Source organism: Tenebrio molitor, chromosome 6 (assembly GCF_963966145.1).
Source record: "Tenebrio molitor chromosome 6, icTenMoli1.1, whole genome shotgun sequence".
Classification (NCBI taxonomy): Eukaryota; Metazoa; Arthropoda; class Insecta; order Coleoptera; family Tenebrionidae; genus Tenebrio; species Tenebrio molitor.
In genome coordinates this window covers 2,440,323-2,466,561 of record NC_091051.1, presented here as the reverse complement: position 1 = coordinate 2,466,561, position 26,239 = coordinate 2,440,323, and the positions used below count along the sequence as shown (strand labels likewise).

At 42.4% G+C, this 26,239-nt stretch overlaps 3 protein-coding genes, 1 long non-coding RNA gene and 1 pseudogene across 6 annotated transcripts; 3 read left to right on the top strand and 2 right to left on the bottom strand.

Annotated features, from left to right (window-relative positions):
• The first annotated feature begins 1,635 nt into the window (after window positions 1–1,635).
• Window positions 1,636–3,950, top strand: LOC138132837 (splicing factor YJU2). The gene is made up of 4 exons (XM_069050507.1): window positions 1,636–2,786; window positions 2,840–3,052; window positions 3,260–3,615; window positions 3,668–3,950. Exons 1-4 carry the CDS (start codon window positions 2,763–2,765, stop codon window positions 3,921–3,923), a joined length of 849 nt encoding a protein of 282 aa, XP_068906608.1. The 5' UTR covers window positions 1,636–2,762; the 3' UTR covers window positions 3,924–3,950.
• Window positions 3,941–7,396, bottom strand: LOC138132836 (myosin-6-like). 3 transcript variants are annotated; one of them, XM_069050504.1, is made up of 8 exons: window positions 7,239–7,395; window positions 6,966–7,024; window positions 5,961–6,911; window positions 5,764–5,909; window positions 5,590–5,712; window positions 4,909–5,369; window positions 4,635–4,853; window positions 3,941–4,047 (listed from the first exon to the last, which is right to left on the bottom strand). In XM_069050504.1, the coding sequence occupies exons 1-8, from the start codon at window positions 7,267–7,269 to the stop codon at window positions 3,980–3,982; spliced, it is 2,058 nt and encodes a 685-aa protein (XP_068906605.1). In that variant the 5' UTR covers window positions 7,270–7,395; the 3' UTR covers window positions 3,941–3,979. The 3 variants fall into 3 exon arrangements, with proteins under 3 accessions (XP_068906605.1, XP_068906607.1, XP_068906604.1); XM_069050506.1 differs by having other exon boundaries at window positions 4,913–5,369; XM_069050503.1 differs by having other exon boundaries at window positions 3,941–4,853; window positions 4,913–5,369; window positions 7,239–7,396.
• A 48-nt stretch (window positions 7,397–7,444) lies between these two features.
• On the top strand, window positions 7,445–9,285 carry LOC138132838 (uncharacterized). The gene is made up of 2 exons (XR_011160195.1): window positions 7,445–8,399; window positions 8,466–9,285. It is a non-coding gene; the product is annotated as an uncharacterized lncRNA (long non-coding RNA).
• A 518-nt stretch (window positions 9,286–9,803) lies between these two features.
• LOC138133657 (spondin-1-like) lies at window positions 9,804–25,584 on the top strand (annotated as a pseudogene).
• LOC138133658 (transforming acidic coiled-coil-containing protein 3-like) lies at window positions 22,082–22,770 on the bottom strand. The gene is made up of 2 exons (XM_069051598.1): window positions 22,660–22,770; window positions 22,082–22,608 (listed from the first exon to the last, which is right to left on the bottom strand). Exons 1-2 carry the CDS (start codon window positions 22,724–22,726, stop codon window positions 22,118–22,120), a joined length of 558 nt encoding a protein of 185 aa, XP_068907699.1. The 5' UTR covers window positions 22,727–22,770; the 3' UTR covers window positions 22,082–22,117.
• Window positions 25,585–26,239: the final 655 nt, after the last annotated feature.

The window sequence follows — 26,239 nt, the reverse complement described above, 5'->3', positions numbered from 1 at the left end:
GATTTAATAGTTTTGGATTAGTTGAGACGTCGAAATTTAACATTGACATTTACGTTGGTACACCTGATCCAGATTCAATTTATTTCTAATCATTTCCCATTAAATATGCTGCAAGAGTGCAAATCAAGATCGAAGACTAAAATCAATCTTAAAAAATTCATATAAAACAACTGTCACAACTCTACTCGTCCGTTTTTTCAAAATGGGAGCTAATAAAAACTGTCAATGTTCCTAACCTCAAATTTGAAGATTTTGTAATGATACAGTGTGGAACTAAAAAAGATTTTCTCGATGTGCACTTCAAATCAAATTGAACGAGATTTACCTAAACTTGACGATATTTCCCCTCGAGTAAGATCTTTTTTTTTGAAACCTGCATTTAGAAAAGCCTACACCAAGAAATTCCTCATTACCGCAATTGCAGCAGTTGGACAACAAGATAAGAAGAATCGATTTTATCTAATTGTGCCTGAGAACAGTTTCATTGCATTTGGTCAATGGTAAAGACGACTAAGAAAGAAAAAGGTTTAAAATAAAAGTCGGTTAATAAAACAAACTATTTGCGATTTAGACAAAATTCTTCACGTGAATTACTCTTTTATGATGCTTTATCTAATCTTCAACTGCAAATAAATTACACAAATTTGTACTTTCCAGAATATATGCGGCGAACAAACGGCGCCTATTTTATGCCAGTATCAAAATCTCCACAAGGTAAGTCTCAAAAGAGGCGTGGACGTTTGGATTAAGTCCCGATTGGGGCGTGACCGCTTGACGATTATCCAATCAATCATTTACTCTTAACCAATTACCGATTGCACATATAATGATCTTTAATAAGATTAAGACTGAGCTATGTCTTAATAAGAAAAACAATCAGGGACGCTTCACCTCGTTAAAAAATCTAGTTCGGGGTGTAGCTCATGTGTGGTTATTTAAAAATTAAAGAAAGACTCGAACAAAGTAGAATTTTCCAGTCATTGTCTAGTCCTGTGGCAAGTGTGACTTATTGAATGACTTATTTTTTGTAAGTCTCCTCAGTGTTAAAAAAACGTGTCAAATTTGCCATCCTTGAACACTTAAATTAAACATATTAAGTACATATAAACATATACAAACATATTTGGCAAGCCATGTGTTAATAAACTTTAATGTGGTTTATGCTTTGAACTTTTTAACCTTATAATCACATTAAAGTTTGTTAACACAGTGTTCTCTAAATCTATCGCATGGATACGTGACCAAATTCGACGTTCAAATCACGATTTTCGATTTTCAAAATCGACTCCACAATTTTTCGAAACGAAGCAAGTGAATCGTGACGATACGGTCGACCAGAAGACACAATATCCTCAAAATATGTAAAAATATACTTATTATCGTTCGACTTTCTCATGCGTCATTCTGAATGTCAACGCCGGCATTTTTAAATGTCTCGTTTATTTTGGTTCATCCGGTATAAAAATTGACGTTTGTCTTAGCACGAACGACAACTGTCAATTTTGACATTTGTCTTTTGAGGGAAAGAAAAGTGTTAATTTGGCGAATGCAAGATTCGTCGGAGTGTGATTGTGAGTATAAGTTAGTTAGATTTGTTGTAGGGAGTTAATTTGTGGTGAAGATTTTTTGGGGACGGCAAAGTGGTTTGTTGCCCCCCTAGGTAAAGTCTCGTTGGGGACACTTAGTATCTTGCTTATTGCCATACCTACAATGAATAATTCATGTGAAAAAAGCATAAAACTTTAGACATTATTATCAGAAAATTATAAATATGTATAAGCATATTCATTAAGGCCGCTCGAAGCGTAGACATTGCAGAGTCATCGAGGGACGTCGGTAGGGCCCGGAGAGTCCGTTCGAGAGCCATGTGTGTCGCTACAAAGCCGGGGGCCCCAGTTTAAGGGAATCCATTACGACCCTCGACTATTTGTAGTAATAAAATGAAGCAAGAGGTGATAGTAAATTATTAGAATACCGCGCGAGCCAATAAAATCTCTTGTAATTCTGTAGTTTGGCTAAATAAGGATGCGAGCAGCGCTGTCCGAGCCGGTCCGTCGTGCATGCGGAGCGCCGTTTCGCCTTACAATACGATTCCGATCCTGTTTTTACAGTCTAATGGTCTAATCCCTTGGCAGTTAACTTTACGACGGTCCGATGAAAATGTGCCAGTTCTTGTTAGACATTCCTCATTACTGGCCGGAGAGGGGCCCGACTTAATTCAAGGTCTCGGCCAATTAAACGCAGCCCCTGCTCATCTCCGACAATTAATTCCGACCATTAACGGGAAACTGGTGCGATTATGCGGGCAATTTTAACCATACGTCTTGTTAAACAGTGCCGCCGAAAAACTGGCCTTGGAAATTCGTAATGACGTAATTTGGACCCGTGTGTGGGCACATCTAGACCCGGCCGGTTGCTCTACTTATCTTCCCCAATTCAAGATCAGACGCTCATTCAAGCCGTCCCAATTCACATCCTCCTTATCTCGACTCTACTTATCTCCTCCTAGTGCAAAGATACCATTCTAAATATACTCTGCACACACAAGCTTTCAGTTGACCTGTCTTTCTTCATCTGCTTCAACGGTCTTCGGTAGTTCCAATGCCCCGTAGCTCAACTAATTCCGCCGCAATCGAACTACTCGAGACCGTGGGGCCCCACTCTGACGTTTGTTGTTGACAGTTGACAGCTGATTCCTAATTTTACACTTTAACCCGTGCCCGTGTCCTACGAATTCTTGTTAACTTCACAAAACAGGAACAATGTCGGAACGTAAAGTTTTAAACGTGAGTAAAGGTCGTATTGGAAATTGAAGCACCTACTTAACCTCACTTTTCAGAAATACTATCCCCCGGATTTCGATCCCTCGAAAATTCCTCGCATGAAATTGCCCAAAAACAGACAATACACGGTACGATTGATGGCACCGTTCAACATGAAGTGCAAGACTTGTGGGGAGTATATTTACAAGGGCAAGAAGTTCAATGCTCGCAAGGAGGATGTTGAGAATGAGGATTACCTAGGAATACGCATATACCGATTCTATATCAAAGTAAATGCTTAAAAAGTATTGATAACGTTATTTTTTGTCGAAAGAAAAAAATCACCGTGTAAAAAAGCTTTTAAAATTTTAATCAGGTTATGCAACCCACAATGCACGCGAGCAGAGCACGTGTTGCATAAGCAGCGCGCGTGTTGCATGATAACGTTTGGCCGGTTTAAAATGCGTTTGATTATGCTTGTTTTTTTTTTTTAACAGTGCACCAGGTGCCTGCAGGAGATTTCGTTCAAGACAGACCCGCGCAACACCGATTACGAGATAGAAGCGGGGGCGACGCGGAATTTCATGGCGTTGAAGCTGGCAGAGGAGCAGGCGATCCGAGAAGAGGAAGAAGCGAGGGAGGAAGAGGCGAGCAACCCGATGAAGCTGCTCGAAAACAGGACGAAACAGTCGAAGAACGAAATCGAGTTGTTGGAGTCGCTGGAGGAGCTCAAGGATTTGAACAGGAGGCAGCAAGCGGTGGACTACGACTCGATGCTGTTGGCCTACGACCCCACGATCTCGGAGCGGGAGCGTGAGGAGAAGCTGCAGCAGCTGGACGACGAATACATCAAGTATTACGTTCGAAATCGGAGCGATTTGGGTGGCTGAAATGACAGTTTTCAGGACGATCAAGTTTCAGAGGAGCGACAAGAGGAAGTTGGTCGTGGAGGAGGAGATAGTCGAGGAGGAGCCCGAGGTTAAGGTGGTGAAGGCGGAGAGTTCGTCGAGCGTGAAAAGTCAGGTTGCGAAGAAGAGCGCGACGTCGAGCAGGAAGTTGCTGTCGGGACTGGTGAAAATCAAGAAAGACGAGCCCAAGGAGGTGGGGAGCAAGGGGTTGTCGCTGTTGGGGGCTTACAGCGACAGTGACGCAAGCGATTAGGTGGGAAATAAAGCGAGTTTTTCGTTAGGGTTTGTTTTTATTGTTACACTATTACATTAAAAGGGCTCTAGAGATAATCGTTTCAAGGTTGCGTGAGAAAGGCCTGATGAATTTAATTCTTGATCTGAAATGTAAAAAACAAGGTATACTCGTACAAATCAGACGCCACGACAATCGACAGAATTAAATCCTTCAAACCTTTCGTGTTCCGAGTCAAAAAGTGCCGTCGTCCGTGTCCGAATTACCCGACTGGTTCAATCTGTCGTAAATATCGGTAATGGGAACCGCCCCGTAGAACTGGGACGTCGCGTTGAACGACTCGGTGAACGATGCGAGTTTCCTCGGGCCGTTTGTGGCTTCGTCGTTGTTTGAAGGTTTTAATTCGTGTCCGGGTTGGGCCGTCTTCCCGCCGTTCGACACCGTCAGTTTGAGCAAGTTAATGAAATCCTCGCACGACTGGTCGGCGTGCTTTTGCAATATCTGATACAGTTTCCCCCTCAACTCGATCTGCTTGCGCAGCTTGCCGCTGATCGGCTTGGTCTCGCACGACGACCACGAACATTTCACGTTCACCTGATTCTTGCCCCCGAGGGGCAGTTTCATTTTCTTGAGGTTGTCGAGGCGGGCGCGGAGATGGTCCACCTTTTTCACCGACATGCCAATCAGCGACTCGGACACGTATTGCGGACCGCTAACGCTACTTTTACCCACTTCCGTATCCGCGCAGCTCGCCTCCTCCGGCTTGTCCGCGCCGAGGGTCGACATGCAGATCTGGCAGCGGTTGCGGTTCCACTTGTCCCCGCACAGGTCGGCGCGCTGCTCGTACTCCTTCAGCTGCGCCTTCAGCTTCTCGTACGCCTTGTCCTTCAGCACCAGCTTCTCGTGGGTCTTGTAGATCGTCTTGTTCTTGAACTGGATCTCGTCCCGCGCCTGCGCCACAGATCAGATCACGTCCCGACGCCACCCCGCCGCACTCGTCATCTACCTACCTCCTGCAGGATGTCGCGCAGCTTGTGCGAGTATTTGAGCGCGTTGTCCTTCTCCAGTTTCAGAGCGGCCGCCAGTTTCGCGTGAGCCTTCAGCGAGCTCTGCATCTTGTTGATCTGATCCGTCTGCTGCTGGATGGTCGTCTGCACGTCGCTCATCTTCTGCTTGTACTCCATCATCTCCATCCAGTGGCTGTCGCTCGGTTTGTACTCGATCGCCGGGATCGACTCCGCCGCTCTCGTGCTTATCTCTTCGACCTCCCTCTCTTTCGCCTCCAGCAGTCTCTTCGTCTCTTCCAGTTGCTCCTCCAACACTTTGGACTTCTCGGCCAGCGCTTCCTTTTCCTTCTCCATCAAGACGAACTCCTGGTCTTTGATCTCGAGTTGCGTCTCGATGTTGCGGTAGAAGTTTTGCTGTTGCACTTCGCTCGTCTTCTGCAGCTTCTCCATCTCCTTCACCCTAAAGAAAAACAATTTGTAACATCAGTCGTTGGTCCAAACATCAACAAGGGCATCAATCACCTGACCGCCGACTCTTCTTTTGATGTTTGGACTTTCAAGGGTTAAATGAATTAAGACTTAAATTAGTGTGAGAATATATTTTACTGGACTATTTCAACGCATACACCGAAGGCATGATCAGCTCATTGAGGGCTTTCAAAGTAATATTAACTAGACACCTTGTGTCGAATTGTGATTGCTTCTCTGTGAATTTTTGCTGCAGAAGTGCTTCGTTCTTCTTGAAGTCGTCCTTTTCCTTCATCCACTGGACTTCTTTACGGCGCATCTGCTCTTGCAGCTGCCTGAGAACAATCGATTAATCCTCCTCGACTTCCTCTTACCCTTCCACTTACTTGAGCTTGTTCGACATGTCGGTGCTCTTCTCCTCGGCCTCTTTGGCTTTGGTCTCCAAATCGGTCACCTTGCTCCGCATCGTTCTGCTCTTCATCAGATTCTCGTTCCCCACTTTCTTCTCCTTCTTCAAGTCTTCCTCCAGTTTCTAAACACACGATTAAAACCTAAACAAAACTACCTCGAGCACCGGACTCACGGTGGTCTTCTCTTGCAACTCGCTGATGGTCTTCTCGTAGGTGGACTTCTTCTCGTCGAGCTTCCTCGTTAAATTATGGATGTTGTCTTCGCAGTCTTGAATCGTCTTCTGCTGCTGCTTGATCGTGTCCTCCAAGTCGGTGATCTTGAGGGTCACCTCTTCGCTCAAGTTCCTCATCTTCATCGACTTCTGCCAGTTGTTGATCAAGTCTTCGATTTTCTTCTCGTTTTCGTTCATGATCGTCTCCACCGACTGCTCCAACTCTTCCTTTTCCTTCTTCAGATCTTCCACTTCTGCCTCGATCTCTGACGGTTCCATCGCCGATTTGGACGCACTCTCCAACATCCTCACGACAATGTCACGCTTCACGATACACTTTTTGCAGACTTTGACGCACGCTTCCAACGCTTTCTCGATTGAATTTTTCAGGTTCATCGCAGTTTCAGCTGCGGGATTCTCACCGGCACCGTCCAATTGATTCCTCAAATCGTCCGTCTTCAGCGAGACGATCTTCAGCTCCTCCAGCACCACCTTCTTTCCCAACTCTTCCAGCTGCTTCTTGGTCCTCAGCAGCGACTTGTGCATCTCGAGGAGAGGTCTCTGCTTGTCCACCAGTTCGGAGTGGAGCTGCAGCAGGCGCTTCTTGTTGTTCATGAACTGCACCTCCAGCGTGTTCTTGTTGATGACCGGTCCGAGGGTTTGGCCGCTCGGGTGTCTGTAAGTCCCCGTCCCTTTGGGGCTCTTGGGGGCGTTGCTGCCCGACTTGAGCCTCAGGGGGATGCCCGAATTGGATTTTTTCTTGGCGGCGGCGGCGGCATCCTTCTTCGCTGGTGGGGACGACTTGGTGGTGGGTTTGGCCGATTTGGTTGTGGGAGTCGGGATTCTAGGCGGCTCGGGGAGCGGGAGTTCGTCTCTGGCGGGGGTGGGTTCGCGGCGGAAGAGTTCTTTTGTCTGCGGAACGCGCTTAATGGAGCAAAAGACCGATAGGGACGCTCTAATACTCACGGTTTCGCAGGAGCTCTCTTGGCTGCTCCCGTCGACTTCCTGCGCCTCCTGCTCGGGTTCTGAAAGGATCAATCACAGTATTTAGGCCGCGTTAATAAGTCGCGATTTTTAGTCGACCGTTCAGGAAATTGGGCTTTCTGGGGGCGGCGGATATTACCGACAGCGACTGCACTACTAAAACGTTGTCGGCTCGAATCAAGCCCCAATTAGCGCGGCGCGGCTCAACCACCCCTGATGGGGTCGCGCGAAAAAATCAAACAGAGGGTTGCTTACTTGCGACGATTTCTTGATGTATAGTAGTCATGACTAGTGCAATTTGAAAAGGGCCTTTCTCATAATTCGATGTACATTAATTTCCCACAGAGGAATTTTCCCACAACAAAATTGATAATGTCACAAAATTTTATAAACAAATGATTTTATAAATAAATAATCGAGCGAAAAGCGCCGACCTGATTTCGCCGAAACTTCGCAACTCGATTGAAAGTTGCGTCTTGAGCATTCTTCAATTTTATTATCGACTTTTATTTTATGTGGGGATTTCCGGTGAATCAAAGTTGCCCAATTCTATCAAACGGAATGCCGCGTGCAATAAACGAAGAACAAAATTAATCAAGTTGCATTAAGGGATTTGTGGGGCGCGCCGGGAAATTAGCTATTGATTTGGGATGATGTCGGTGGAGGGGTGGGCGCGTGCAGACAGGTGGTGAAAAAATTAGAATAATAATTCAATAACAAAGCAAAGGGAATGGAGTGAAAGGGTCGACAGGTTAGGAAGCGATTGCTGAGAGCGTTCGGTGAACTGTGGAGCAGGTGAAATGAAACGGAGGAGATGAAAAATTGCCTGAAAAGCACTGATTAAAAATGAAATTGATAAATGGCGATAAATAAATATTTGTAGTGGCGACATGTCGGCTGGTTATTAATAAATTGCAATTATAAATTTCGATTTAAATATGAAGCAAAATTTATTGTGTGTTTGTTTGGATAAAGAGATAATGGAAATTATCAAATTTATAAATTTAGAAACAAATGGTGGAGGTGCCGGGATATTTGTTCTCTAAAGATGGCGATATCTCAGTGGTCGTTTGTGCTAGATCAGATCTACAAACTGTGTTTTATAAATTCGATAGTGGCGAATTGAATACAAAAGCTGCAAGACTCTATTTTATTTAGTAATAGTCAAGAAAGCCGTTAATTTATATTGCAAACATTTTTTTAAAACAATTGTCAAAGTGTTGTCATGTTGGTATGAGCCACTAGTTATTTGATGGTTACTAGGTTGGCAACGTAAAATGTCAATTGCATGTCAACCACTTTGATGTGGAAGCGCTTGCGCCACTGAAGTCGCAATTTATTTTAAATTTAAAATAAAAAGTTAAATGAGTTACCACAAGCAAGGATCTGGGATCCTAACACAGCGAGAAAAATGAGGTATGATTAGATTATGTGAAAAAATGCAGACAAAAAACCCACAATGCTAATGAAAGAAATTTGTAGTAAAGCTGCACTGATTAGGAACTGATTACTTGATTAGAGAGGACTGGAAAAAATTGATGGGAAATCTACCAGTTGAGGAATTCCTCCAATAATAATTCAACTTTCCGCAGAATCAGATTCGGAAGGCCCCCAATCGTCTGAACATGAATACACTGCTTATATTACCCATTAAATAAATTCCCATTTTCCTTTTTACTTGAATATGTTCAGTTGCATTTTCCAGTGTCTTTATCGTCTTTATTTCTTGTCTTTTGGTATAAAATTTGCTTACATCTGAAACTTTTTTGACATTTTAAAATTACTGACATAACCTCAAACCTGATCGAGGAAGATTTTACGGTACGGTGTGGTCTTTGAGGGAATTTTGACATTGACAATTGTTAAGATAAAAGGGCAATAGATCTAATCTAAGAGATGCTATCTTTAGACGTAATTGTGACGAATCGAATGCAAAAACTGGATTATTTGTATTTCATTTCTGCGGATAATAAAGAAATCTGCAAATTTGTGTTTTGCAATAAAGTTGGGGGCGCCGAATATTTATTTCAATAAAGCATTATTTCAGTGACACTTTGCACCACATCGAGTCTTTTGTAGACTTGATGATGACAAATTGAAATCTGTAAAATCCACTTGCAGAAATTCCAAACATATTAATATCTTTGCATTTCCAAAATTAACATTTTTGGTGACTGTCCTAAGAGACAAGCACTTGCCTCTAACTTAACAAACATTCTTTTGGATACTTCCAGCTGAAGAGAGAACAACTTTCGACACTGTTTCTGTAATTTTATTCTCTATTAAAATACTAGTTCATGTTTTCGTGGCGTTTCATTTCTTGCATTTAATTCATTCCGCACGAATTAGTTCCCATTTTCATACTTATTTACTTATTCATGTTGTTTACCATCACACTACGTCACCCTAATCCAATAATAACACTTTTACTCTTGCTGCCACAAACCCCCCGTCTGTCTTCTCTGTATCGCTGTTTGCATAAGTTTAGGCTCTCTGAACCTGACGCCCCACAAATATTTTTATTAACCTATCCTTTTGTCCAATGTTTTTGCACCTTTGGTAAGACTTGTGTAATTTAATTTTTATTTTACATCACTTCGAACCAACCAATAGAAATTATCCGTCTCATGTTTTTGCTAATGTTTGAATCACAAAAATGGTGAATGCCAAACGATACAAGAAAAATGGTGGAGGCGGCGAGATGTTTAAAAATCAGTACCAGTTTATATCTCCGTTATCACTCGAGTTAGATCAAATCCAAGGGGAGTCATAAAATCCCAGTTAAGTAATTGTAATTGTTGAAAAATAAGTGTGCGGCAAGATCTCCCAGTCTGAATCTAATTGAGTAGTTTTGGGAAGAGTTAACCATCCGGAGTAGTCGGCGTTTGGCGCGCCACCCCTTTCAGTTCCTCCAAACAAGTGTCGAACAAAACTTCCTTTGAGCAGTTGACGAACACGGCCCCCATTATGTACTTGTGAGGCATCATCGATCGCATAAACCGGGATTATGCTCGTTATAATGACGCCTCTTCCATCCGACAATGAGACTACCTGCCAACTTTAAATCACTTCAAAGAAAACCCTCCCCAACCAAATCGAATTAATTATAATCTCGTTTCGCTTAATAAACGGCCGCGTCTTCCGACACCGGGAAACGTCTCGAGATGAATAAACGCCGAACTCGAACGGATCACAATGACTTCCTCTCCGTCGAGTGGGCCCCAAAATGCACAGGAAATTCAATTTGATTCGGTGACGAGTCGGTCTCGGTACGTGCCCGGCGCACGTTTTTACCGAAACGTTGCTATATACCGGAGTCGGCGTCGCGACGCCTCAGTTCGACGCTGCCTACGCCGGATCGACGTCACTGGCGGTGCGGAAGAGCGCAACACGCGAAGTAGTGACAGTTTCGGTGTGATCGCGATGGTGCTCATAACTGGTAAGTGCTCTCGCCATTTTCACTCATGTCTTCATGATCTCCCAATCGCCCAATAATTCTCGATTTTACAACGATTATTCAACTATCCAAGTGAACAACACGCAGCAACGACAAATATTTCCAAACAACTCAAATATTACTACTTCTCTTGCTCTTGCTTGTTCTTTTGTACGGCGAGGAGAGTCTTTACGAGAGAGCGTAATCGTCGAAATTACCTCGTTAGATATACTCGTTTGGTCTTGGAAATAGTCATTTCAGACACTGAATAAGATTAAAATTTAAACACAGGATTATACTTCAAAGAGTTCTCAAGTCTCTTCGATTTGTTGTAACTGGGATCAAATTTCATCGAGGCGTAGTCAAATTACTCGATTTTTCAGTCGCGTCCTGACAGGTTCATCCGGGGACACATCTGGTGACCTGGAGGGTCAGCGAAGTGTCACAGGTCTCCCAATAAGTCAATTCGCTGCACGGATGGAACATCTGTCTGATGCTTTCAACGGATATGTTTGGGACCGCTGACGTGCGATATTCTGTTGTGGGGAAAAGCATAAAGTGCAGAGATCCCTGTCTGTCAGATGTCATGAAAATCAACAATTTGGAGGAGAATGATTAATCTACATAATTTTAGGCCCCCGAAGTAATTAAATCGTTGTAAAAATGATCGGGTGATGGATTGTTTGACAAGTATGAAATTCAGTGGCTGTCAAACTTTTTGTTCGGACCTTGGGTTACTACCAACTGTGGGGAGTTTAAAAACGAGTGAAACTTTCATTTAGAATATTTTTTAACAGATGTGAAGTAGAGCAAACTTTTGGTTCTTTTTTTTAAATCACAATTTGGTTCAGTAAAAGAACCAATGAGAAGACGACACGTCACCGACTGTGCCTGGTCGTAATTGATGAAATTATCGATTTGCAATAAAATTAGTTTTTTAATTAAGATAAAAATTAATTTCCGTTCCATACAGGAAATTATTACTGCTTCTGAAATCTGCCGTTTACTTATTTTCTGCGAACTCGATTCTTGCTGGAACTATTAAGGAAGCAACTAAGGAAATTGGAATCGAGAACGAATGAAAAGAGAAAATATTGCAGCGAGGCCAACAGTTTTTTTTTTACACAAAACGAAAATGCTTTGATTTATTGGCGAACGATTTGAATAAATGGGATTTTCGTTAATTGGAAATTTTCTCCAGTGAAAAAAAAACTGTACAGAGTGACTTAAAAGATTTTCGTTTAATTGACCAGATTTGTAAAGCTTATGACCTTGAGAGTGTCGGGTCATTTGCGGCGGAACCAGAGGAAAGAAAGAGCTTTCAAAACAGAAATAAAGACAAACAGAACAAAACACAGCCAAAAATAATAATGGTGTTTAGGATTACTAAATATGAAAAAAATAGTTTTTTTGAGTTTTTTCTAATTTTTCATGACCTAGTTAAGTAGCATTTTGTAAAAAGAACTCGAAAAGCATCGCCTTAGATGTCGTATTAACGGTTTCAGAACTTTCAAAATTCAAAATTTCTGAAAAAAATTTCCAAAGTTTTTCGATTTTGGCCACAATTTTTTTCTTTCGAAAAATAGTGTAGGTGATAAAATGATTCTAAATAATGAAGAATTATTGCTTTACGACATTTTTAAAAGACGTTAAATTGAAGAAACTTGAAAATACAGTTTTTTGACAGTTTTTCGGAAACAGCAGAGCTTGATAAGATCTTTTTATTTGGAAAGAAAGAATTTGAGAAAGTGAATCCAACGGTGCCAGAACTGAGGACGTAGGGGCCATGTTAAGGGAGGAAAATTTTACCAAAAACTGAAAATTTTCGAAATATTTTGGCAAAAAAAATTCTCTCGAGTTATGTCTAGATTAAAAGTGGTGTAGCTTGACAAGAAGATTCTAAATATGCAGATGTATTTATAACCTTTACAAAGCATGTTAGGAGAAAGAAACTAGAAATACAGTTTTTGATATTTCTTCGAAAAAAATCATGACAAATGCATTCACGTTGTTTTGGCATAACGGGAGGCCATGAAAATTTTGCATTTAATTTGGTAGTAAAGCTGTCTGTTGAATTAGGTTATGTTTTTGTAAGTTTGTGGTTATAAATAGCGTCAATGTCTTGGCATTGTTGTCAATTTTACTAGTTTGCAACAGAAAAATACTCAAACATTGCGGGAAATTAAGCAACATGTTATGTTCATTTTGGCATGTCTGGCACTTTAGTGACGGAAATCAAACAGTGTGTCCAACGTTAAAAAAAATAAATCATGGCCTTCCACTATGCCAGAACAACGCGAACGATGTTAAAAAAACATTTCAAAGCCAAAAAGCAGGCTGAAAATGGGAATGCAACAGCCTGAAAATTATTGTTCTGGACGCTATACAGGGTATTTCCGGGTGATAATGAGCCCGGCGGAATAGAAAATGCAACCCACAATACATTGGAATGTCCTGGTTGGACATGGAGGCGATACATATCCGGCTTTATCTCCTGATGTATTGTGGGTTGCATTTTCTATTCCGCCGGGTTCACACATCTTGTTTTCAAGTAGGCAAGTTCTAAGAGACGTTCTAAGTAGGTATAGATTTGGAATAAAGCTGTAGTACTCGTGAGGCTCGAGAACATCTTCTGAAGCTCTTGAGATAGTTCTGGTGAAAGTACCTGTAAAGCTGTGAGTACTTCTGAAGTTCTCTAGATGATTCTTGTGAGATTCGCAGATTACAGCGATGCCCAGTTACTTTTGTAAAAGGTTTCAATAACACTTGAGGGCGTTTCTTATGCAAATCAGTACATTATGCGACCCACGAGATAAGAGTAAACCCTTCACAGCGTGCTAAAATACAATAAGGAGATAATCGCGCGTTAGATAAGGTTTCTGTGGCGACAATGAAACGCAGAAGCGTCAAGAAGTACAAGAAATGCGTAACAAGCAAAATTGTCGTTTAGACAAAACAATCTCGACGTAAAAAAAATCTAAAACGACACGTCAAGGTCTCAGATAATTTTCCAGTTTTGCAATTTTTAACGAGAATATTTTAATGAGTTGTTTTAAGAAGTCTCTGAATCAATACTTCAAATGTCAAGCTTCAGGTCACAAATCTCACATTTTGCAAGGTGCAACTGTTGCGAATAATTAAAAATAGCAACAGACAGAAGGAATCGAACACGGGATTGGATTCCGGGCGCGATCCATTTCCGTAAAATGTTCCGGTGGCCTGGTTTTTGCGATGCATCAACAGAACCAGTCCCGAAACTGCACAGACGTGATAATTATTTTGACGAGAGTGTGTTGCCTTCAAACCGAACAAAAGCAAACATGCTAAATAATGCCGAAAGCGGAGCCGGGACGATTAAAGTTTTGAAAGCGCAGCGAAATTAACTCTGTGTGTATCCCGTACACCGTTCCCGTTAATTATCGCCGGGCGTTTAAATTGTATTTGATGGGGGCGGCGTAAAGACGGTATTTTTCCGGCGCATTATCAATTTGCATTGTTCCAGGAGAGACGGCGAGAGCGGTCTGGACCTGCTTGGTATTCAGCGCTGCGGTCGGGGGCGTCAGCCTCCGCTGCAACAGGACTTCGCAAGGACCCGCCAGGAGCAACCCGGGGCACTTCCGGATCGAGATCTCTGGGAATCCGTCTACTTACGTCCCGGGGGAACAGTACACCGGTAAGACGGGTCCGGGATTTATCCGGGTGTTTCGCGCCACTTTTTCCCCGATGTCAAATCGATGGTCTAATTAAAGGGGTCCACGAGTGCCGCCTCCCTCGAATGGATTCTTCCGCCGCCTCACAATGCCTCTTAACTGAATTGTCCAATTAGTCGCGTATAATTTGCGACGATTTTTATTAAAGTGAAATGTGCACTAGCCAGGATCTAATTTCCGTTCCGGAGTGCGTATTTACATTCCTAAGCTGCTCACTGGATTTTAATGTTTTTAAAACAGACGGGGCACAAAAATGAATGAATCAGGGAGGCGGCCTAATCCGTCTCGATTTGTTCTCGGGATATAATTAGGTCCGGATTTGCATAATTCTCGACGGAATTATTTCGAATCGCGGAGTATTTTTTTAATTAAAACGCGAAATATAAAATAAAGGGCTATTAAACGTCGAACAAAGGATTTTAATTCCCACACACAGGGAGATGCTATCAGGATCGTTGCCTTTCAATGGAAGGGATGCTTTCGCTGCCGAATGTTCCCCCCTTAATAATCTAAAGACAAAATCAATTTCAATTTGCTGTATTTACCGACGACTTACTCCTTGCGTTTTTAAACGGATACAAAGAAATTAAATATAACCGGTTCGTCTTCGTTTAAGGAGATTATATTTCCGGATTCGCGTCTTGTTCTCTGCGCCCTTTTATTTCTATTCGGGGAGGCTTAAATTATTCACTGATCGCCATTAACAACCCCTCCCAAAGAATAAGAGGAACGATGGATAATGTTTTTTACAATACATACAATATTTTACGACGGAAACCCATTTGCTTACGATGACCGCGAAAGGACTCTTATTGCAAACTATTTAACTGCTTTTAAAACCAAATTACAATCATTAGTAATGGAAATATTGCATATCAACCATTTTTGCAACACAGTATTCTGTAATATCGGCGCATCTATCATATTTTCAAAAATGTTTATTATAGATTTACTTTGAAGTACTGAGATTCCAGGATTACTGCGTTGTTTTTGTCACAACCAGCTCTACAAGATACAGCTTTTAAAACTGATTTTCTTGAAAAAATTACAAAAATATGGATATTTATTATTAGGTATCTTGGTGCATCCACCATTTTGTATATTGGAGACGCCGGAATATTTTTTAAAGTAAAAACGATGATATCTCAGTGATCCTTGGAGCTAGGTAAAATCTATAAAGTGTGTTTTGTAGATTTTGCTGTGAGAAATTGAATTGCATTGGTCCATTCGAAGCAATTGTTTACAAAACATTGAAATTTGTTTGGGAAGAAGTGGTGGAACCGCTAAAAAATTTGTCCCTTCATTTTTCGCTTCTTATAGATTCAATAATGGCGATTGTGTACAGGAAGCTTCATGACTTTAAATTTAGCGATAGTCAATAAAACAGTTTAGGTTATAAATTTTTTGCATTAAACTGCATTACTGTATATCTACGGATAGTCAAGACATCTGCAAATTTGTGTTCTGCAATAATGGTGGAGGCGCCAGGATATTTTAAAAGTACAAACAACGATATTTCACTGACTGATTTGGACTAATTACACCTAAAATCTTTTCTTTATGGATTTAATTGTAACGACTGAAATTCAAAAAACTACATTCATGCATACTAAAGACAGCGGAAAATATGTTTCCCTAGACTGGTGGAGGGTTTCTTGTGTTTCCTTTGCCGCAACTAGCTCTACAAAACACAATTTTCACTAGGTTATTGATAGGGAATTTTAGATAACGCTAAATCCAGCCGCAGTTGGTATCTCTCGAAGGCGCCATTTTGGCAGAAACGTCTTCTCGCGTTTTTCGACGTGTCCGCAAATTTATAAAGTTTTGGTCCGAAATTTCCGAATTCAAAAAGGAAATGCCACGTCGTCTTCTCAAAATTGAGACCAAACGGTCAATTTTGACTTGTTTCGAGACATTTATTGAAGCCAACGGAAAACAACTCATAAAGACGAACATATTAAATTTAATCATGACACTAATTACTGTGGTGAGGAATTCATCTCTTTCTGGCAGGTTATAATTGCATAAATCTATATCGTTTTATTTTACTTTAATCCCGACTTTAGAGAACGGCAACTATAATAACGGTGTCGTGATACGGCCCATTTTTATTAAACAACGCAATTAATTGAAGGTTTGGTGACCTTCAGTAATCCCAGGTATTTTTCGCGTTTCTCTTACTGTCAAATGACCATTTCCTTCATTCTTCATTTCTATCGAGAATTGCATGCGGTGATTTTGAGGTTTTGAAAGTGAATAATCTGTACCTGGAGCTGGACATAACCCCACTTTTCAACAAACGTGATTTTTGTTAGTTTCTCCTACTACAAATATTAATTTCCGTTATTAATATTGATAAATACATTGAGATCATTGCTTTACATCATTGTCAAGTTTTGACATTTTCACATCACACAAAAATTTACTGGAAAAGACAGCTAAACAGCGTCTACTATTTTTTTCGTTGCGGTCACGATCAAAGTGAATAGTCTCAGGTCTTGAGACCGATATTCGTCGTTTGCACAGGTACGACTCATAGCCCATGAGAAAATCCAAGATCTCTACTTGCCCTCTAACTTAAGAAACATTGTTTTGGATACTTTCAGCTGAAGAGAGAACAACTTTCGACATTTTTTCTGTAATTTTATTTTCTATTAAAACACCAGTTCATGTTTTCATATCGTTTTATTTCTTGCATTTAATTCATTTCCCACCAATTAGTTCCTACTTTCACACTCATTTACTTATTCATATTGTCTCCCGTCATACCACGTCACCCTAATCCAATAATCACACTTTTACTCTTGCTGCCACAAATCCTCCGTCTGTCTTTTCTGTATTGCTGTCTGCATAAGTTTCGGGCTCGGTGAACGACATAACAAAAAGGTTAAACTACTGAAATTAAAAATGTTTGCATCAACGCAGCAACCTGAGACCATAGAAGAAAAAAGTGGATGATAACAAAGATTTTGAGCGGACAAGGTCACCCGGAAACGATGATAGAACTGACTGGAGAGAAGTGAAAAAAAATTGATAATTTATCGGTGAAGCTGCGCCGCCTTTTGATCCGCTAATTAAGAACGTCGTCGCTTTTTTCACTTCCGCCGAGCGGAACAGTCAAACCTCCGGAATATCTCTGCCCCCGCGATGATAGATGATGACAAGACAATGGATCATAATACGCTTCTTCCACGTACGCCACCATTTCACTTTCCTCTCCTAACGACTAAGTAAATCCGAGCAAACGGGGCCGGCGCGCGGCCCCCCGGCGGGGGCAGACGGTCAAGAATGATTACCCGCTGTTCGTGACACTTGACATAAACGCGAACCGGCTCGCGGCGACGCACCCGACAGATAAATCCGGGGATGATGCAAAACCAAGACAAATTTGACGGCGGTGCAGTAAAAAGTGCACCACCAGCCGCACCACGAAAATTATGTACATAATTATTAACACCCCCTAAGCAGCAGCCCCTAAATAACACCGAATGATAAATCTCGCGAGGGTCGGACAAGATTTAACTCGGACGGGAAATGTGGTTTTTTCCGGGAAGAAATGAAAATTATCGATTCGGGCTAATACGAGGGGGTGGTTTGACACACGTAATGCGAGTGTCGAAATTTATTGCGAATTCTTTTTCATATGTCACGCGCTGCTCCCAAAGGGTGCACCTCTGACGTTCGCCCCCGGGGCGCAACCCGCAAATTGTTTCTTAAGTGGATGTTTATTCCAATAAATTATAATCGTAATCTCGGTTTAGAGCAGCTGTTTCTTGTGTCGCACGGAATTTACTGCACAAACAGATTGCACCGCAGCATAAAGGAAATTTGAGAGGGAGGGAAAAAAGGGTTGCGCTCGCTCCGGACTCATTTCCGGGTGTTGTTTAAAAACTAAATATGAAGAGATGAAATGTAATCGCGTTAACGAGACTATGAGTAAAACAGTGATGTAAATAAAAATGGACGAATTTTCTTTGTGTGGGAAACGTACTCGTAAGGTTTTCCCTCGAGGCAAAACGAACAAATAGAAACTCGCTCGAGATGCTTTAATTGTGCTTGTAATTTTCCAATTTGTTAATTCTCGTTTTGTGTATTTTCCATTCAACCGCCAAAAGTGGCCGCAAAGCCATTTATAATCCGGCTTTTTCCTTGTTTTCATCAAAAACAATTAATTCCAGGGAACTCAACAAAATTCTAGCGCAGTCAAGCCGGATTTAAATATTTCACCCGGACTCGTCGACTTCGTCGAATCAAGAATTTTTATTTAACGTGATGGATCATCCCGTTCGCCGTTATCGGATTGCCATTAAACTGTTATTCGAAGATTATGATGTAATTAAAATGGAATTGTGGCGCTAGCAAATAGTGTATTGATTAGTTGCGGATCAACAGGAGCGCTCGCTGGCCCATTTAGATATTTACTTTCATAAAAATGGAATGTTCTTTGGGGAGGTGTCGTTGGAATCGATGGGACGTCAAAATGAAATTGTGCGACACGGAGTGGTGTAATGTAAAATGTCGAATAAAAACCAGCAGGAAAGAAAATGAATCTGTTCGATGGATGTGAATAAAAACATTTAAAAAATGTGGGACTGGGTAAAAAGAAAATATGAACGAGTAAATGAATAAATGAGAAAAAGGGAAATTAATTGGAGGGGAATGGATCACATACAAGAAAGCAAATACTACGGTTACGACAGCTGTAGTCTGTTTTTTTTTTAATCAAAGAACCACCAACACCGCTATTTACACTCAAAATAGAGCTGGCAACATTGTACACTTTTGATTATTAGGTTAGGTAGAGATATCGCGCGTTCAAATGAAATCCCGGGCTGGGGAGGCATTGGAAACCGTCAATTGTTGTGCTTTTTTAAAGCGTGGATTAATTAGAGCATGTTGACAGCTAACCTAAAATTTAAAGCCCAAAATATCTTACATTTTTCTTTCTCTGCAATGTTTTACACTAAGAATAGAATAACGTAACAATTCCTATTCTCGAAGCAAATATCTAAGGGCACCTTCTGCTGAAAACAAACGTGTATAATTATGTCGCGATTAAAAATAAACAAATGTCATTCATGTCAAATGGCGGGAAATTCAAACTTTACACTGTTCTAAACGGTTTAATTTTTCCAACGCTCAGGATTTCATTTGAACGCGCGATATTAGTAGCGTAGCATGTTAAAAAAGTTAATAACAACTAATAACAATTAATTTGAGAGTTTAATAAATGTCGCACTTTGCGAGGCATTTTTTATAACACGTTCAAATTTTAAATGCGAGTTTGCGTATGACATTAAAAATGACAGGCGTTGGCTGTTATAGCCAATAGATATCATTAAATTCCCTAAATTAGGTCGTCCTTGGATTAAAAACAGACTATAGTATTTTAATTTAGAATGAAATTACGGAGTAAGTGTGTGGAAAGCTGATACTTACAATGAAAAATATGAATGTTTTTGTTTTGTCTTCGGTTGGAAACACCTAAAAGTGTGTTTCTTAAATTACATAAGGCAGTAAATGTCGTCTCTTAGAACTGTCACCAAAAATACTAATTTTGGATTTGCAAAGATATTAATATTTTTGGAACTTCTGGGAGTAGATAAAGAAGAAAATTTGCAATGAGCAAAAATTGTGGATGCGCCGGGATCTATATTTATAAATGCATAAATACAAATATCGCGCGTTCAAATGAAATCCTGGGCTGAGTAGGCGTTGGGAAAATTAAACCGTTTAGAACAGTGTAAAGTTTGAATTTCCCGCCGTTTGACACGAATGACATTTGTTTATGTTTAATCGGGATATAATTGGACATGTTTGTTTTCAGCAAAGGGTGTCCTTAGATATTTGCGTCGAGAATAGGAATCGTTAAGTTATTGCATTTTTAATGTAAAACATTGTAAAGAAAGAAAAAAAAGAATGATTTTCTGGCTCAAAATTTTAGGTTAGCTTTAAAAAAGCACAATAATTGACGGTTTCCAACGCCTTCCCAGCCCAGGATTTCATTTGAACGCGCGATATTATTGTTGTTATTTTCTCAAGTAAATAATATTTAAAACTTGTATCTTGGAAAGCTTTTTGTGAGAAAAGGATGCAGCAAAACTTTTTCATATAAATAGTATTTTTGCCGTTTTCTTGACTATCCATAGAGATAAATTCATGTATTTTTTGTGATGTAGTGATTGGCTACAATTAAATCTATAAAAACATATTTTAGATTTGATAAACCTCAATCGGTTGCTGAAATATCCTTGCTTTTGTTTAAAAACTATCCTGGCGCATCCACCATTTTTGTAAAATATAAATTTGCAGTTTTCTCTGCTGCTGCTAAAGTTACAATCATGAGGTTTTTTGCATTCGATTCTTCAGAATCGAGTTTATAAAAGGCAGTTTTTAGATCGGATGTAGTACAAAAGGTCACTGAGATATCTTTGTTTTATTAGAAAAATATCCCGGCGCATCCACCATTATTCCAAAACAATAATCCAATTGAATCGACTGTTTTTCGCATTGAACTTGTCACTGTTTCTATAGATCTTGTCAAGGAAGTGTGAAATAAGTAAATCAGAAGTCGCCATCTTTAACAGTAGATATAAAAAAGGTCTAATTTGCAATTTGCAAAAATGGTGGATGCGCCGAGATTTGTAAAAATCATTGCTGCTATCTGTGTTGTGTCTTTAGGTAAATAACATTTAAAACTGGTATCTTATAAAGCTTGTTTTGAGCAAGACGACGCAGAAAACCTCGAATCTCTATGCCCAATAGTATTCCTAAAAACTTTCAAATATTTTTTGTGGGTCAATATTGGATGCTCCGGACTACGACAGCGGTGTTTTAAAGAATTGCTGATTTCTTAGTTTGTTTTTCTCTACAGAATTGTAGAATACAAAGTTTCAACATTCCACTTAATTCCAGATCCGACGAAAAAGATTTCCCGGCGCATCCACCACTTGAAAAAATTCCAAATTAGCATTTTTAAAGTTTAGTTTTCGAGATAGCGAATTTCGTATTTGACTCGTTCCGCTTTAACGAAATTCATGAACCGCACTTTATAAATCTGATCTATTTGGCCGAACAATAAATTTCCCGGCGCATCCACCATTTCCGAAGGCGTCGACCTTGAACGAATTAATTAAAGCCAATTATTGCAAACCTTCATCTAGGTGCGCACTTTGCTGATCAAGCAAGACGTCCATCAATTCCGGCCAAGTAATTGACTGTCGCTCCAGCCTCCCCAGAATAGTAAAATTCGAGTGTATTTGTTAACTCGAGCCCCGGAATCTCATTATATCAGCAAAAATCTTGTCCGTCAGCCTCTCCGGCCCGTCCCTTGTCGTCATCAATCACGCCGCAACTCAGTCTCGCCCCTCGCCACCCCCGCTTCTAATTAGCAAATCAAAAGATGCCGTCTCTTTAATCTCGATAATTATGAATCACGCGACTGTTGGCAGTTTTCTTGCGCAACGCCGCCGAGAGCGACGACGGAGAAAAATTCGTCGACTTTATGCTGACCATCTCGGGGGAGAAGCGCTCCGCCCCCGGCCCCGCTGTCCAGCTGTACGGGGACTCCCTGACCCGGTTCAGCGCCGATTGTCCCAACACGGTGGTGGCGGCCGACTCCCAACCCAAATCCGAGATCCAGGTGATTACGGCGAACTGTTTACGGATTAGTCCGGAATTCGCCCCGAGATACGCTTTTGAACGCTGTTGCAGGTATTGTGGCTCGCTCCGGCGACCGGAAACGGCTGTGTGGCGTTCAAGGGGGCCGTTGTGGTTTCCGAAGGGCTCTGGTACGGGGAGGAGGGACCCTTGACGAAAATCCTCTGCGAGAACTCGCAGGACAACGGCGACGTCCAACCCAACGTCTTGAAGCACTGTTGTGCGTGCGACGAGGCGAAATACGAAGTAATTATCTCCAGAGAGATTTTTTGACCACAATTCAAACTCGCAAGACCGAATCAGGCTTTACTCAAATAACAAAGCAATTTTTAAATTGTTGTCAACAATCTCCTCTTCTTCCCCTCGACGCTGCGCACCTTCCGCACCCCCATCTCGTTCTTCACCTCCAATTTGTTCTCCGACAAGGTCTTGTAAGTGGCGAACTTGGCCCTCAGCTTGTCCAAAATGTCTTCGTACTCTTCCACCTGCTTCCTCAAGACTGTCTCGTTCTGTTGGAAACTCTGCACGACAATCTTGGCCTTCTCGTACTTCTGCAGCAACTCACAAAACGCCGACTCCAAACTGGCCAAATCACTTGTACTGGCAACTTCCTCTTTCTTGGCGTTCCTCTCGATCACCACCTTCTTCAGGAGGTTGTCATAATTGCACAACACCTTCTGGAGCGCCGCCTCTTTGTTCCTATTATACTCCAACTGCTTGCGCAACTCCCTGTTCTGATTTTGGAGCTCGACGATTTGTTGCTCCATGTTGGCGACCTTGTCGTCCATCTCCACTGCTGCCAATTTCTCCGTATCACTAACTGAAACACAACCGAATCAGAGACAACTTCACAACACTTCACCCGACTCACTCTCCTGAGAACCGCGAAAAAAAATCCTGTATATCTGATTTAACATTTGAAACATTGTGTGACACATTTTGACGGGTAGATCGCAACCTGCTGGATCCAAATTGTGATGAGTTTTTTTCTCCGAGGTTACTTTCGAGGGTCTCTGGTCGAGGAACACTCACCCGAAGGATTTTCCTTCGAACGGGTGACTGACAAGGTTTAGCGACATCATAGGGGCGTCGCACACCGTCAACTACACCTTCTGGAGGTATGGGGATGTTGCCAGCGAAGGGTTGCGTCAGCTCGCCGAGAACGGAAACACGAGGATGCTCGAGAGCGAGTTGAAAGCGAAGGTAATTAAAGTCGGGAGAAAGAAAGAAAGATTAATTAGTTGAGATTAATTTTATCCTGCAGAGCGATCACATAAGGACCATCATCAAGGCGAGAGGAATCAGCTATCCTAATATCACGGGGAAGACGTTCGCAGTGTTCAGAGTGGACAATCGACACCATCTCATGTCAATTGTGTCGATGATCGATCCTTCTCCTGATTGGATCGTCGGAGTGTCCAGTTTGGAGTTGTGCTTGAGGAACTGCTCTTGGGTGGAGTCCAAGATACTGAACCTGTACCCGTGGGATGCAGGGACCGACGACGGGATAACCTACATTGTGAGGAAAACTATTTTAACAGATGTCACTCAAAGAGAATTACTAATGAAGGTTTCGGCAGTTTAAAAGCCATCAAAGAGCTGCCAGACCCCTTTCGTTTAATGTAGATTTTGTTGACTTTAATTTGAACAACCCCCGTTACCAGTAGATCTCCCTTGCAGTCCCCCAACCAGCCCTCCTCGCCCCGGCAGGCCATCAAGCGCATCAAGCCCAACCTCGACCCGCGCTCGCCCTTCTACGACTCCACCGGCGCCGAGATGAAACCTCTAGCACGTTTGTACCTTTCCCGGCAACGCCTCTACGAGAAGATCTGCGACCCTTCGATCGCCGAAGACTACGACGACAGCGACGGCTGCGAGACCGAAGAGTGGTCCGACTGGTCCCCGTGCTCCGCCACCTGCGGCAGAGGCGTCAAGTACAAGCAGCGCCGCTACAAGAGCGAGGAGAGCAAGTATGTTTGTCACAAGAAGCTGACGGAACGGGCGGGGTGCGAGGCCGTGCAGAAGTACTGCCCCCACCAGCCCGTCCGCGAGGTGGAGGACCCCATGTGCGTGCTGGGCCCGTGGAGCGAGTGGTCCAGCTGCAGCGTCACCTGCGGCAAAGGCACCAAGACCAGAGACAGGAAGTACAAGAACAGGTCGGCGGCGAAGAGTTGCGCCGCCTCCAAAGTGTACCCGCCGAAGTTGCAGGAGAATCTGGAGTGCCAGGGAGAGGGGAAGTGCGAGTTGGACGAGGCGGAGGAGGTGGGGGAGTGTCGGGAGAGACCTTGGAGCGAGTGGTCGCCGTGTTCGTCGACTTGCGGAAAGGGGTACAAGGTGAGGTACAGGATGTCGCTGTTGGGGCAGAAGTGGCCGGGGGAGAGTTACGACGAGGTGGAGGAGTTCGACGACGAAGATCCGTGCAGTCATGTGAAGATGAAGGAGAGCGTCGAGTGCTTCCAGAAGGCTTGCGGGGAAGAAGAGCAACCCGAGAAAGGTGATTCCAGATTGCTCTAGTGTTGTCATGGTTTTGGTTTAGGTGTGGTGTGCAGCTTCCCGAAGGACGTGGGGGCCTGCAAGAGCAACATCGACCGCTGGTACTTCGACAACATCAAAGGCAACTGCGAGATCTTCAGCTACAGCGGCTGCGACGGCAACGCCAACAACTTCCGCACGCTGGAGCAGTGCCACAAAGTGTGCGCCGACTACCAGAGTGAGTCCCTCTCTATCAACCCGCAACAAAACACTTTTCGTTGTTTTCCCCTCCCCCAGAGGAGCTAATCGCCAACCTCACGGCGCACAAACGCCAGCTCGACGTAACGATCTCGGGGGTGCTCTCCTACAACGTCCAGAACGACGCCATCAATGGTAATAACTGTGGTAATTATCTCTTAACGGCGGCTCAATCTCCAAGTGACCGCGCGCCAGTTTCAGCGCCGTCGTATCGACCCTACAGCCAGATCCAAGTGGTGAACGCGACCGACTGCGAGCTGACCAAGTGGTCGGGCTGGGGGCGGTGCAACGTGACGGGGCACTGCGGCGCCGGATACAGGACCAAGTACAGACAAATCAAAGTAGGTCAGGGCGAGTCGTAGACTTGGAAAGACGTGGCGGTTGCAGGTGCGGCCGACGGAGGGGGGCAAGGCGTGCTCGAAGAGGTTGACCAAGAGGAAGAAGTGTCACGTTCCGTGCACCAACGATCTCGACAGGAAGACCTTCAATTTCAACAGTTTTGATAATGTGAGGGTCGACTGCGTGATGTCGCCGTGGTCCGGTTGGACCAGGTGCGACCCAGGGTGCTCCCGCAACAGGTACCAGGAGAGGTACCGGCGCGTCCTGGTGCATCCCACCCCCAACGGGACTCCGTGTCCCAACAGGGCGGACAAGAGGCCGTGTCCCTGCGACTAGATCATATCAAAGAGCAACGATGTATTGATTTCCTGATCAACGAGTAGACCGCACCATATTAAGTATTTTGTAACATAAGGGAACTAAAGTTGTGACAATAACTTGGGCGATTGTAAAGAAAGTAGTTTCAGGTTTTTTCCAAATATACGTCGGACATTTAGGGAAGATTTGGCCGAATCTGATTTTTTTATTATTTCGTAATAAATGTATCAAATGAACTGGTAGCGTCAGTCTGTAGAAATTATGTTTTTACAATCATTTCAAAATTTCTAAATCGTTGTAGTGGTGCTTGCTCTTTACGTCTCGTCTTATTTGCATACATTTTTTATCTTACTAATTTTGAATATCGATATCGTGATTGTTCAACATTCACCAAATAAAGAATATAATTTAAGTACCATCTTGTTTTATTTCCCAAGGTCAAACAAGTCATCCCAATCTAAGCTTCTTCATTCCGTTGAAGCTAATATACTGCCGTTGTTTTAAAGAGGACATACCACTTTACACACTGTGAAAATTTCAAAGAGAAATATTGAATATTAACGATTTTATCTTGAATTGATTTTGAGACATTGCACCACAAGATTACAAAACGCTGTCAGTTACCTGATTGGCTCCGAGTTTTTCTATCAAGATGAGCGAAGGTGTTGGCCTTGTTTTGCAAACACCTTTTTATACGCTGTAAAAATTTCAAGGCGAAAAACTAAATACAAAAGAAGTTAGCTCTAATTTAATTTGGCCAACCCACCAGGCTTACAAAATGGATGTCAGTAACCTATTTGGATCTCAGTTTTTCCATCAAGCTGACCTGAATTATTGTTGACCTTGTTTTAAAAGGAGTATCAATGTCTATAAACTATGAAAATTTCAAAGCGAAATATTAAGTATTAAGAAAGTTATCTCTAATTGATTTTGACAGATTAACTCGCAACTCTTACAAAATGGCTGTCAGTTACTTAGCTGGATATCAGCGTGGCCAGCGAGCTGGGTCAAGTTCTTGGCCTTGTTTTATACGTCAGACACTGCTTTATGCATTGTGAAAATTT

Bases quoted from the DNA above. Each gene is read 5' to 3' on its own strand.
- LOC138132837 (XM_069050507.1), top strand. From the start codon at position 2,763: ATGTCGGAACGTAAAGTTTTAAAC. The intron at 2,787-2,839 runs GTGAGTAAAGGT...CTCACTTTTCAG, and splicing joins CGGAACGTAAAGTTTTAAAC to AAATACTATCCCCCGGATTT. The intron at 3,616-3,667 runs GTATTACGTTCG...GACAGTTTTCAG, and splicing joins CTGGACGACGAATACATCAA to GACGATCAAGTTTCAGAGGA.
- LOC138132836 (XM_069050503.1), bottom strand. From the start codon at position 7,269: ATGACTACTATACATCAAGAAATCGTCGCAA. The intron at 6,912-6,965 runs GTGAGTATTAGA...CGCGTTCCGCAG, and splicing joins AAGAGAGCTCCTGCGAAACC to ACAAAAGAACTCTTCCGCCG. The intron at 5,370-5,589 runs GTGTCTAGTTAA...GTTTTTCTTTAG, and splicing joins CAATCACAATTCGACACAAG to GGTGAAGGAGATGGAGAAGC.
- LOC138133658 (XM_069051598.1), bottom strand. From the start codon at position 22,726: ATGTGTCACACAATGTTTCAAATGTTAAATCAGATATACAGGATTTTT. The intron at 22,609-22,659 runs GTGAGTCGGGTG...GTTGTGTTTCAG, and splicing joins TTTTCGCGGTTCTCAGGAGA to TTAGTGATACGGAGAAATTG.